Consider the following 13,446-nt stretch of genomic DNA (forward strand, 5'->3'; position numbering starts at 1 on the left):
ACTGTGAATGGACTTCCCAGTGCAGTAGGAGACGTCTTGTCTGTGTCCAGCAGGTAAACCTGAAATGAATATTTACATATTCATAGATTCTGGGATTTTTAACGAGGTAGAGGAAATAGATGTAATTTTAAAGATTTGAAAGTGGTAATTATACTTATACTATGGTAATTTTACTTTAATACTTTATAATTATACATGCCTGGATGGGATCTTTAAGTGTTTAAAGACATTTATCATATAAATTTGCCATACAGGTTCAAACATAAGATGATTTTTGTTATGTAAATTTAAAATTTGGCTGTATTACTGTTTTGTGGCTTAAGGAGAACACCACTATCTCTTACAGGTGGTTAGTTAGATATGCTGCAACCAGTCCGGTTAGAAACACAACAGGATGCTGCTGAAGCTCTGAACGCTTTATTTATCACTGACACACACTTAGCGCACACTTTCAGTTGAAGTTGAGATGTGGTTCTGAAAAGGATACATATAAATAATTATCTAACATGGTAGCATTTTCATTCACAACAGCTAATGTTCTGGGGTTGATGAGGACACCTGTGTTTGATTATACAGTGAGCCTGTTGCTTTAAGAGAGTGTTGCATTATGGGTTGTTTGTAGTAATTTTGTACTGGACCATTAGGCTAACTTAATTGACATAACAGCTAGTTTGCGCCGGAGTCAGTCAGTTCCCGAAGTGTGAAGTAATTAAGTTTAATTTACTGGCGGTTTCTAATGCAACCTTAACTACTTGTTTTGAGGAAATTAAAACTGTTAATGAGTGGAAAGTGTGTCACACCCAGTCCCAGAGTTTTTATACCACAGAAATGGACTTGACAACAACATCTCTCAGTTGTCCAAGAAGTAATACATCATGGAAAGTAATGCTTCAAGATGGTGAGACACAAGAGACAAAATGCTAACATCAACAGTAACACCTTGAGACCTTTTAGTCTTAAAACTGACTACTTCTAATAGCTTACAGGAGAATGTGAGAAACTTTGAAAGACAAAATAAAGGAATGTCTGTTAATTTTATGAGAGCCTTTAACTGAATGTTGTTTTTCTTCTCCCCAGTTTATTTATTTTAAACATATAACAACAGAAATAAATACAAGGACACAATTTTTCACAAATGATTCTCAACACAACACAGTTTAAAAACAACAACAACAGAATATACATGAAAAGGGGGAAAAATTAAGAATCTATAAGAAAAACAAGGAAATTATCCCATATTTAATTTTATTGTGTTATATATCTATAATCCTCTGGTTAACATTATTTCACAGGACATTGATTTAGTCAACAAGTTAATCCATTCAATGAAAGTGCTTTAGGGTTTTTCCAGTACCTCAGTATCAACTCAGCTGAAAGTTGTTAGAATTAACCATTAATATTGATTGTCATTCTAATGGAAAAATGTGATCAGAAGTACCCATCACCTGCAGTTTGACATGTTTAGGGCTGCAACTAATGATTATCTTCATTATTGATTAATCTGTCGTTTATTCTCTTGATTAATCGATTAGTTGTTTTGTATATAAAATGTATGAAAATGGTGAAAGATGACAATCACTGTTTCCTAAAACCCATGGTGAAGTCCTCATATGTCTTGTTTTGTCCCGACCAACAATATATTCAATTTACTCATAGAGGACTAAAGAAACCAGAAAATATTAATATTTGAGAAGCTGAAGTCAGAGAATTTGAGAATTTTCTTCTTAAAAATGACTCAAAATGATGAATTGATTATTAAAATGGTTGTTGATTAATTTAATAGTCGGCAACTAATTGATTAGTCAACTAATCATTGCAGCTCTAGACATGTTTACTTACTAATATATTTATTTGTAAACAGGAGGAAACCTAAATAAAATGCAGCCATTGTTAATGTTATTAATTACACCTGCATTTTTCCTGCTATGATTAATCAAAATATCTGCTATGACAAAGGTCTGCTGAGTAACTGTTTATAGACAAAGAAGTAAATGAGAATATGTGTATTTGTTGACACAGCAAAACAAAGTTCTTCATCACATTGATCCAAAAATCATAAAAAAGATCCAGTAGCCATACAGTATTTCAAAATCTCCCCACCTGTAATTAACCCAGTTGTATGCCCTCAGACTATATATTTTACAATGTGTTAAATATTAAATGTCTGCCACAAAATATTGGTTTGTCTTACATTTGTCCCAATGTGTAGCTATTATTATAGCTTTTTTAGGGCCATGATGACTTACTACCCGTCACTAATATTTCGTGGTTGTGTTACCACTGCACTGTAACCGATACAGAATATACAAACTGTAATTCCATCTTTGTCGTTTTCCAACCACTTGGGTCCATCCAGACTATGGAGGAGGTGAAAGACAAGCCCAAGAGAAGGCCACTGGTCAGGGCAGCGTCGGAAGAGAGCTCCAGTGATCTGAGTTCAATAAGTTGCTCACCGTCCCCTGGAGACACGCTGCCCTGGAATCTGCCCAAACACCATCGCATCAAGCGCTCCAAGTCAGCTTCTGGAGAAGTCCTGGACCCAGCAGAGAGGGCCGTAATCCGGATCGCAGGTAGCAAACTTTTCTGCTGTAAAAACTTGCTGCTACCTCCTCATGTGCAGTAGCATTTAATAAGCTCTCCTGCCACCAGTCTAGTTATGTAGCTTTGCAGAAGACATCATGTTTATGTCACAGTCTTTGCTGCTGCTGGCATTTCATGACTCCATTTGCCAATAGTTTGTCATAACTGTTGACTCAAATGCGAACTTCAAGTTGAAAGCTGGAGTTTTCTGTTGGTGCTGCCGGCTATTGACTCACTGCTTTACTTCAAGCTAAGGATTTGTTGCCTATGCTAACATTCATATTACGACTTGATCTCTTGGCTTGGTTCTGTGCATGTGTACTTGCCAATATAAGTAAGCTCAGAAGCTGCAGTGCTGCTGGCTGTGTTGTGTTTCTGTCCTACAGACCTGCATTCAGGTCATGTCTTGGCATCTACACTGGTATTTGTGAATTAATTTATAGTGGTGTCTGGGGTGATATTTCTTTTAGCTGGTGTTTGGCACATCCATTATTATGCTTTCAAGCTGTTGATTTATGTAGTGGTGAAATGTGAAAACTCATGTTGAAGCATTAGGAGAGGTACGGGCTGACTTGTTCTTGGGTGGATTTCTATCTTTGTTTTTGTCGTTGTTTTGTTGGCTTGCCTAGTGACTCACTGCCAACCTGGGTCATTATTAGAGGGTAAAATATTGTGCATTGGCTTTAGGGATGTAAACATGACTTTTGTGTGAGGCACAGACTTTTCACGTAATAGTTAGTAGGCTTTTTAAAAAAAACTCAACATGGCTTTATGCAGGCAATGGCTCTATGTCACAGCTTGTTAACAGTTCTTCATATCTTTACATCCAAACTGTTGAGGTCCTGTTCTGCAGTTTATGCTGTTTAGCCACAATCATTGCCAACTTTAAGCATAAATCTATTTACTGATGACCATCTGCTGTACACAACATTTGGTAAGAAGATACTGAAGATATAACCAAGATATAGATAAGTCATGTGTTCTTGTGATGTGTATATACAGTATAACAATTATCTGCTGGGGAGCTAATGTGTCTTATCCTGCAGCTGCTTATCAGGTTGATTGTTTGGGTTACATTTATCTCTATTCTCCATAAAATACTGTATATTCCCTTTAAAAATCCATTTAGATCCATTGGGATTTAACCTTTAACCCCCCCACCCCCGTCCATACATATATTCAGGTTCATATTCATGTACCCTTTTCATAGTACTGAGAAGAAATATCGACATTCATTAATTCCATAGTCACATATATAGTGTTCACTACCCCAGAGACCCTTGTAGGCAGTTGACAGAGATATATTGCATTACAACATAATTACCATTTCTCATTATGCTCATTTATTTCTTCTGGGGGGTTTCAACCTTCCAGGAGTGTCTCTGTATCCACCAGAGAGCTTCTCAGGCTTCTGCAGGTCCTCCACCTCTGTTTGCTGTCTGAACACTGAGGCAGGGCTCAGATGACGACTTCGCTGCCTCAGCACTTCCTGTGGTGTAGAGTTCAGACTGTCTCTTCGGACCACAAACAGCAACACAGACCTCATTCTCCCCCCCCCCCCCTCTCCCTGGTTGTCTCTGATATTGATTTAGTGGGGTGGGGTACTGCAGTAGTGTTGTGTGACTGGGTGTTATTATCTCTGTACAGACAACAGCAGCAGCACGACTGTTTGATTGCAAGCACTTGTGCAGGACAGGTTGATGATCTAGAGCTTGGGAGAGTGTTTGGGACACAGTATCTGGTTAATTTATTTCTGGAGATTTAAATGTTCAAAGAAATGTTCTTCTCTTGACGTGAGCAGGATGCCAAGGATGAAATATGTGAGATAAGGGCGACTGTATCAATGTTGTCTCACTGGATGGCTGCCATAATGGCCCCGGTCCGATTCATTAGCCTTGTGAGACACATACGAGGCTGCGGCTTTATATCACAACAAACGGAGACAGGAACATTTGTTATCAAGCTGCAGACAGTTTGAGAGGCCAGCAGTGTTGACCGGTGCTAAATAAGATGTCAGGAAGACTGTATTGAGGTTTTTGTAGCTTACTAACATGCAAGTTTATTGATCAGATAGCTACAGCTCTTGTCAGCTCTGTTGATGTCAGCAATGAGTGATGAGTGTGGAAAAAACAAAACAATAAAGTGCTGGTGAAAATAAGGACACTGTCATTAGCTCATAACAACCAGCAGGGGCTGATCATCAACAAACGACTGAATTAATGTGTAAGTGACCCATGTCATAAAGTCAGGAGAAGCCAAACTTTTTTATCACTGAAGAAGTTTAAGAGGAAGAATATAACACTACTAATGACCTGTCATCACAGCGATTACTGAAACTGGAACATTAATATTTTACTGCCTTGTAGTATAAATAATGTGATTACAGTAATATACAACTTTGGAACTCGTTATCCCAATGCTGACTCTGATTCAACCCCTAATTGGTATTCATGCTGATAAACTGAAAGCCGGTAACCAGGCAAGGTCTTACAAACACAAACCAGTGAATACACAGAAAAACAGTCAATGAATAGTGAGGGGGAGGTTGTATCCATCCTCACATGTGTTGTTGTTTTATTTTAACAGAGGACATAAATTAGTGGCACAGCCAGGGCACAGTCTGTAGTTTGGTGATGTGTGGGAGGGCTGTTTGGCACTGCAGTCAATCACTCAGGCCAAAGCCAGACAAGCAAACACAGAGACAAAAGTGAGACTTTGTCTCTGAGAGACACCATCCGGTGGCCTGCGATGGCAAAACAGTGGGATGTTTTTTTTACACCCGTAATGTGGCAGATATACAGTGTAATATCATATGCAATATCACTGAAGAAAGCACTGAGTCTGCATTTTAAATTCTCCTATAAAGTTGTACTGTAATTATTTTAGTGACAGGTTCAGTACTGAGCTGTTGCTGATATAATGGTTTGCGCTGCACTTCCCAGAGTTGATCAGTCAGTTTTTGCTATACAGTGACAATATTTTCCTGGATTTTCTGTTGATGGAATTTGAATTTCTGTAGGTGGCGCTCTGTCATTTCAGCCAAGGTGGCTGTCACTTGAACTGCAAGGTGTTCCTGCCGCTTACTCCAAACAAACCACTGTTGTTACTACACCGTTGTTTCATGCTAATATCTAAAGCGATATCTGAGTTGCACTTAAAATTTGCCATCTTCAGGGCTGCACATGTCATGATTCTTGCCTCCACAGTTAATTCAACTTTATCAATTGTAATAGTTTTGCTTTGCAACCACACTGCCTGCCCTGTTGTATCAATTCAAGTGCGTCCTGTTTGCAGGTTAAGTGTGTGTGTAATTGCTGTTTGTTTCGCTGCTACATAAACAACAGTTTTGTTGTTGATATGTCTGTAAAAAAATCATTTTTGCCATACTCCTGCACTCCTACTCTATCCTTGCTTTTAATGTTTATGTAAAAAATGTCTTTTAGTGTTGAGGATTCCTATTTTTAGATTAAATTGAAAGTTGGCTCAATTTAAAGATGGATTTATAATTTATTTGAAACTCCCCACATGCATATTGGAGATGGATGGAGTTTTAAAAACCTCAGCTGAAAATGCTGGAGGTACTAAAGATCACTGCAGAGAAGCACATCATCATTCTTGTCAGAAGACTCCTGCAACTCAGTTTCAGGTCATAACTCACCGTTAGAAAAACACTGTTCTGAGTTGGATGACTCAACGTTGCAACACTGCGCTTGATTATCGAAGTGTCTCAGAGTGTTGACATATTTTTCACATTCCAGTCATGAAGGATTTATATCTGAAAATTTTGCAATTTGCAGTTTCATGCTGGTGAAATTGACTTCATTTTTCCTGATAGCTGAGTAAACACAAACTCCCCCCGCAGTATGAGAAAGTGATAACACACACACATGTGCTCAGGCTGCGAGGATATCTGCCATATTTTGTTCTTTTTAACAGTGAGAATGAGAATGTATTACTGTTCTGGACTGAATTACTTTATAAATATTATTAAATTGTGCTGCTTGGGGGAAAACACGGGTGTAACTAATAACCTAATATCACTAATAACTACTGGATTCCATTACAGTGTGTCACCGTCAGAGCCCTGACGTTGTGCTTGCAAGTTCACTGTCACGGGTTACTGAGACACGTAAATGGAATGCAACCATCATTCATATTTTTAGCTGCTGCTGTGCTTTGCCTGCTAGATAAGTCAGAAATCATTTCTTGTTCACTTGTTCACTATTCTTTACATAATAAACAGTCAATATTTTACTTAATAGTGTTTGGAAATCACAACTTACTGCTTTATAGTGAGAACTGAGTTGTGATTTTGGACACTTATGAGTCATCATCATTTTGCACCATCACTGACAGGTGTGATGTCACTTTTGTGTGATTTTATTAATTGTGATTTTATGTATGGCTACTACATTTTTAATTCCATTATAGGAAGTTTTGAGGACATAATATAGTGCAGAAATTTCACACTTAGAATTTGGACAATGAATTGGTGGAAAATAAATCTTGTGCACAATGTCTGCTGTGAAAAAAAGGCCTGTCCTATATATATTAATTTTAGATCAACAGGAACAAAAGGAGTTCATTAAAAAAAAAAGCGGATGTGGCTTAACTATCAACAGATATGCCTTTCCATCCAGGAGAACTTATGTTATTGTTAATAATCGAATAACTTCACTGCAAAATCCTCTGAAGAATCCAAAGAATCAGCTCTGAAAAATGTGCTCTCTCTGATCAACACTGGAAAATTTGGTGTAGACTCACATGTTTTTTGAAAAAAAAAAAAAAATTGCACTCTCTCTCTGATGTTTTCCAATTTTCCTGTCGGAGATAACTCTCAGTGCTTCTTCCAAGAACCACTTCCCCGTGGGAAGATCCAAGTGGAGCCGCAGTTTTTCTTGGCATCTATTGTCTGTGCTTCATCTGTGAGGGTCTGTCATTTGAATGTAATAGTTGAACTGTTTGTTGTGGGCTTGTGAAGAATTGGACTCTATCCATACTTTATCTTTCTAGTAGTTTCTTGATATAAGCCGCATGTTTATGCAGATGTGTGTAAATAGCTGGAATTATTCACTTGGACTTTTCCAAAATTAAATATGAGCAGGAAATTAAAGTTGATATTGTCTGGATCACTTAACTTATAAACAGTGCTGCCTAAATGCCTTAAATAAATCTTGAAAACTCAAAAATGGTTGATCTTTTGCATGTTTCTAAAATCTTAAATCACTGTGAGAATGATGGCTGGATCACCACTATGTGAACTGTTGCTATTTTGGAAAAGGTCACATAGATAGTTAGATAGCGGTTGAATAGTCTCAAAGTTTTAGTCTCATCTAGTTTAGGCTGTGTTTGTAATTTTCACACATATTCACTGTTATTCAGCTTTGAGCTGTGTGATCCAGCTCTGATCCAGTGTTGTGTCCTGTACTAAAGAGGTGTGGTGCTCTCAACAATCTGCCGTCATTCAGTTTTGGGAATATGACGTGACTTTGAGGAGAACCATGTAAGTTTTTTTGGATTTTTTTTAAAGCCACTGGCCGTGTCTTGCACCAGTTTCTCCAGCAGCAGGAACTCAAATAACCCCACACCGCTCCGTCATTTGTTTTTTCACCGAGGTAGCCATGTGTGTCTCTCTCTATCTGGGGTGGAGTTTGTGCGTGTGTGTTTGTGGGATCTGCTGCTCTGCCTCAACTGGTATCTATCTTTGTGGTGTGTGTGTGTGTGTTCGCCTCTGTGCCTTTAAGAGGAGGGTCTGATATCTGTGTGTGTGTGTGTGTGAGTGTATGGGTATTTCTCAAGCATAGGAGGGGAGTGGTGGTGGTGGTGGTCTGGAATGAAATCCACAGCTTTACAGGGAATACAGTGACTGAGTGTGGGTGAGGAAGAAGGTGGGGACAGACAGATAGGTAGACAGACAACCAAGGGGGGGGCTTTGATTAATCAGCACTGAGAGGACACAAAAAAGAGGTGGACAGTGCCTGTGGAAAGTTAAAAGGAAAGTTTGAAGAGAAAAGAAGGTGCCCTAACCCTGACTCAGTATCAGCAAGGCCATGTCCATGCCCATGTTTGACCCAGGTCAGCGGCTGCCAGAGGAGCAGGACTATGTGCAAGCCTATGAGAATGTCAGAGAGAAGTATAAAGGTAACAACACCGCCCTACTCTCTTCTTTTACTGCACAGTTGAGAATCATGTTGAAGAGCATGTTTGAATGGGAGGTGGGTGTGTGTGTGTGAGTGAGTGAGTGCATGCTTCAGTGAGTAATGCTGTAGTATTTTGTCAACCCTGCTGACTTACTAGTATTAATTGGTTCCATATTGGTTCGGTTAGATGTACTTTGGTTGAAGAGGGCTTGGTGGAAGTGATGCATGACTGAGTCACTTCCTTGGGTGAGTTTAAAGCAAAGATGTCTGTCTGTGAAGAGGCTGAGCTGTAGCCTTCATACAGGTTGAGCGAATATTAATAAAACACAGTTCTGTGTCCTCGGCTCTGACCCGGCAGCCTCCTTTGCATACAGGGGAATCACTGGGCGGTATGGCCGCGGAGAGGTGACACATTTGGCCCTTCATTGAATGGCACAAGTCCAAGACTGCAACATGAGTGATAAGAGCTGCTAGCCAGCATAGAGGCACATCAGAAGGACATTCACCTGATTATGCCTGGGTAAATGTTGGCAAGACTTGACGGTGTTTATTTTTATTTAAGAAAGCATTGCAAGAGTTTATATTCAGACACAGGAAGCCAGATTAGCTTCAAGATGTTGCTTCACCTGTCATTTGCTTATTTATTGTATTTCATGTGTCTGAAATTGACCAATGTAAAATCTGGGAGGAAATCATGACCTCTGTGCTGCAAGATTAGTTCTTATACGCTGCCGTCCTTTATGAACAAATAGATTCAAATGTCAGATTTGACAATAGAAAGCCTGATTAGTTAATCTGTAAAAACAACGACTTAGTTTGTCAGAAGTAGTGCTGAAACAGTTAGTTCATTAATCATTTAGTTGATCAACAGAATAATGTAATTTGTTTAAAGGCACCCTGTGGAGTTTTCTTCTAAACAAATAAAGTTTTGTAAAAATATCAAACCTGCATTGTTTACACTGACAAGGATCCTTCTTCTTCTCTGCCTTTTTCTGGTGCATTGCTACTTTTCTTGACACATTACTGCCTCCTGTCAGTAGAATAGTGAGAAACCACTGGCAGGAATGTGTATCGCGTCACCCTTGTGCTTGTATGTGTGCATCCTTGTTCATGTGCACAAGATACAAACAAAAAACATCATCAAAACATTATACCATAGCGATCAGAAACTGCTCAAGGTACTTTATGTCAAATATTTTTCCAAAATACCAGATATTTGCTGGATCGCAAATTGAATATCTTTGGATTTTGTACTGTTTGTTTGGTTTTGTGTCACCTTGGGCTCTTGGAAACTGTAATGACCATTTTTCACAATTTTACAGAACAAAAAGTTAACTGATTTATCAAACAAATAATCACCAGATTGCTTTTTAATGATCATCATCAATAGTTTTAGCATTAATGGAACATTCTCGCTTTAATTTTCTGCCCAAGTCTACTTACAATCAACTGCTCAAGTACTATTCTGCATGACTCTTAAACCCTCACAGAGCAAGCCTTATAGTGTATGATGCAGTGTTTACTATGTGTAGATATTTGCATGTTTGATGCAAATACCTACACCTGTGTGTCTGTTTTAAGACATTATCGCTTTCTAATACAGACCAGGTTGCTTTTAACAACAAAATTAGTTGTATTAGTTCCGTTTTAGTTGTATTTTTTAGGCATATTATGCTTTTATTGGACAGCAACAATAGAGGCATAACAGGAAATGAGGAGAAAGATATTAGGGCGTAAACCGCGGATATTGCCATCCATGATTGGAGCCTTAACCTCTAGTTCACCAGGGCACCCTGTATTAGCCATGGAAGAGGAGGAAATTATCAGCAGGTGTCATATTGACCAGTTTTTGACCAGCTGCATCTTGTCTGCACGGGTCACTCCAAGCTCAACAAGCAAATAAATGCAGGTGAATTCCAGCAACATCTGGAGGTGGTTTGTGTTAGGACACAGGCTGACAGGACAGCTGTGCTCTTCTACTCCTCTTGTCTTCAATACAGGACATAAGTGAAGAGGCAGCCCCCCTTCTTGTATAACCACTGAGTAGAAATCTGTGTTTGTACTGTGCATTTTTTTTACAGAGCCCATGTGTAAAACTGTATTAATTTAAAACAGGACATTGTGGCTGAGAAAGAACATTTTTGGCAAAAAAATGGCCAGATAAAAATAAAAATCATAACTGTGGGCACAGTTTCCACTCCAGCTACAACTGTCAATAAAGACAAATGGGCCTGGTTCTGGTCTTGGTATGTTGGGAACTCTAGTCTAGTAATTTTCTTCCCATGCGGTTGCCTACTGTGAGTGTCACTGTGGGCAGTGTTCCTGCTGTGCCCCTCTGGCACCAGTCTGGTGCTCCACGCCCCTGTCATAACCTCTAGTCTTTCTGCCAAAATCGCACTTCCTGTTACCATTTCTTATTGTTGGTTTTTGACTTGATGCTGTTTGTTTTAGATAATTGTAAATCCAGAGTGGATGGAAAGTTTGGACACATATCAGGGTGAAAAAAGGAGGTGGAGTATAAGAGGGTGAAAGTACTTTTTGTTTTCATCAAACTGCTCCTTGTGGTGTAAAGCTGATCTTTTTTTTTTGAGCTAAAAGTGGGTCTGTTGTTTTGGGGTTTGTCATAAGATGTCAACCCTTTTTCCAAAGCCATTGCTCAAGTTTATATGTGTGAGTGTGAGCTGAAAAACTCAGTGTTCATGTCATATCAGAAGAAGCAGAAGGACAGAATAACACCTTGTTGCTGCAACTTGAAAGTGTTTTATTCAGTGGAGAAACACTGAGTGTGTTTTCATTAATGATCAGTGTGAATATAATGGATAATTTACAGTTTTAGTACCTTGGTTTGCTGATGGTGATGGATTCTCTTCTACTTTTACCTCAAGTGTCAGCACTTAACATTCATAACACTGGTGAGAGACATCAGAGTCTGAAAAAGTCACACAACTTGTATTTACCACCAGGGAGGTTGGATGTGAACTGTTTTCCTTAATCATGTATGCACTGAATCCCATGAATATTACATAATGTCACATTCAACAAGTTGTTATTCCTGTACCAGCTGTCTTGTGAGAGTCATTTGCTTAAGTTATTGCAACAGGTGAACTTGAGTTTCTCATAGGAATGATAAACTGTGGTTGAGTGGAGCGCTTTGTGTTATAATAGTAACAGAACACGTGTTTTAAGTGTAAAACATGCACCTCTGCTTTAAATACTCACCACAAATATACCCCAAGAGTCCACTCAGTCAGTCTTCAAGTTATTCTGGTTGACAAACTGAAAAGACTTTAGTTCAATGAGATGTTGCTGTAATGAAAATAAGTCTAACTGTATGTTTTACAAATGTTATAAGTCTTGCAGCATCAAATCATGTTTTTTTCTGTAAGTGCAAGTCACATTTTACTGATTTTAGATACCTTCTTGGAACAAAGCTGTTTAAACGATGCCGTTGCCAGACTGTGCAGCACAATTGCGGTGTACCCACCTACACCTGTCAACACCAGTGATCTTAAACTCCGATGCCCCTGATTGGAGTTTCCTCTTGTTTTGTTTGGTGGACTTCTTACTAGTCTGAGCCCCCGGTCCTACAGGTGAAAGTTGAGAATTATTCCTGGCAGAAGCTTTTTAACTAATACGGAAAAGGATTATAATACCTGCTATAAACCTAAAACACATGAAATGTATTTTTTGAACTTTATACCGTAAGAAAAATGGAACAAGAAATGCACCACCTACCAAAACTAGTAAAACAGTAAGAGGTGAAACTAATAAACACCCTGGGTAAGGAAAAAGGAAACAAAACACTAAATAAAATCTTTTATTAAAAAAAACAAACAAAAACATTTTAATCAATTTATTGTTTTTCCTTTTTGTCATTCGAGCGTTCTTCAATAGACAATGAGATCTTTGTTTTTGCTGATCTCATCTTTGTGTTTACTCAGTAAAGAGGAGGTCTATGACTAAATCCAGCCCGAGAGGTGGATTTTAATAGTATTCAGTGTCCCACTCCTTCTTAAAGACCTAAAATAAGCCAGAACATTTGGGATATGTAGCTATAACAGACCCTGTCTCTTCGTTTGGACTCTGCAGTATGTGTATGCCTTACAGTATGTGCGTGTGTAAATGCCAAAAGGGTTCACTTCTAAAATGGCTGCGATAAGTTTGTCTTGTGAATCACTGTTGAGCCGGAGCGTCCGCAGAGAAAACCCCCTCAACACTTCACTTCCAGTACTTGCCTCAGATCAGTTTCATGCAACTTGACCTCAAATTTAAAAATAGTTATGTTATACATGTAAGTTGTGCACTTTGCATGCACGCACACACACACACACACACACACACACACAGGTGTGACAAATTAGTCTAATTAGTCCAGTTCACAGGTTGTGAAAAGGGGAATAAATAAGTCTCCTCATCTCACTACCATAGTGCACCTGTTGTTGTGTGGAAGTATAAACATCTTTCAGACTCTGTCTTGAGTCTCTCAGTGCAATTATATATGTTCTTCTCACAGTAATGGTGACCAATAATCAATAACTACTAATCAAAACACATTTTCTGGGAGCCATGATAAAATCTGGTGCAGGAAGTGTTTCTTTATTGCTTCAGTAGCTATTAATAAAGATATCAGCTACCTTGAGCCATTGTACTATAAATAGTAATATTTATGCACATGTCACATCTCTCTAGAAGAGATATCCTCTCTGTGAAGGCAGAACAGTTGGCA

General features: G+C 38.7%; 1 protein-coding gene across 5 annotated transcripts in view; it reads left to right on the forward strand.

Annotated features, from left to right (window-relative positions):
* Positions 1-701: 701 nt before the first annotated feature.
* Positions 702-13,446, forward strand: part of pleca (plectin a) — a 102,337-nt gene continuing 89,592 nt past the window's right edge. For 3 of the 5 annotated variants that reach the window (XM_067612303.1, XM_067612304.1, XM_067612305.1), the window contains exons 1-2: positions 702-898; positions 2,357-2,570. In XM_067612303.1, the coding sequence (XP_067468404.1) occupies positions 896-898; positions 2,357-2,570 (217 nt within the window). In that variant the 5' untranslated portion in view covers positions 702-895. Of the gene's footprint in view, positions 899-2,356; positions 2,571-8,424; positions 8,722-13,446 lie in introns of those variants that run through there. The other 2 variants (XM_067612313.1, XM_067612316.1) reach the window with 1 other exon arrangement.

Source organism: Thunnus thynnus, chromosome 15 (assembly GCF_963924715.1).
Source record: "Thunnus thynnus chromosome 15, fThuThy2.1, whole genome shotgun sequence".
Classification (NCBI taxonomy): domain Eukaryota; kingdom Metazoa; phylum Chordata; class Actinopteri; order Scombriformes; family Scombridae; genus Thunnus; species Thunnus thynnus.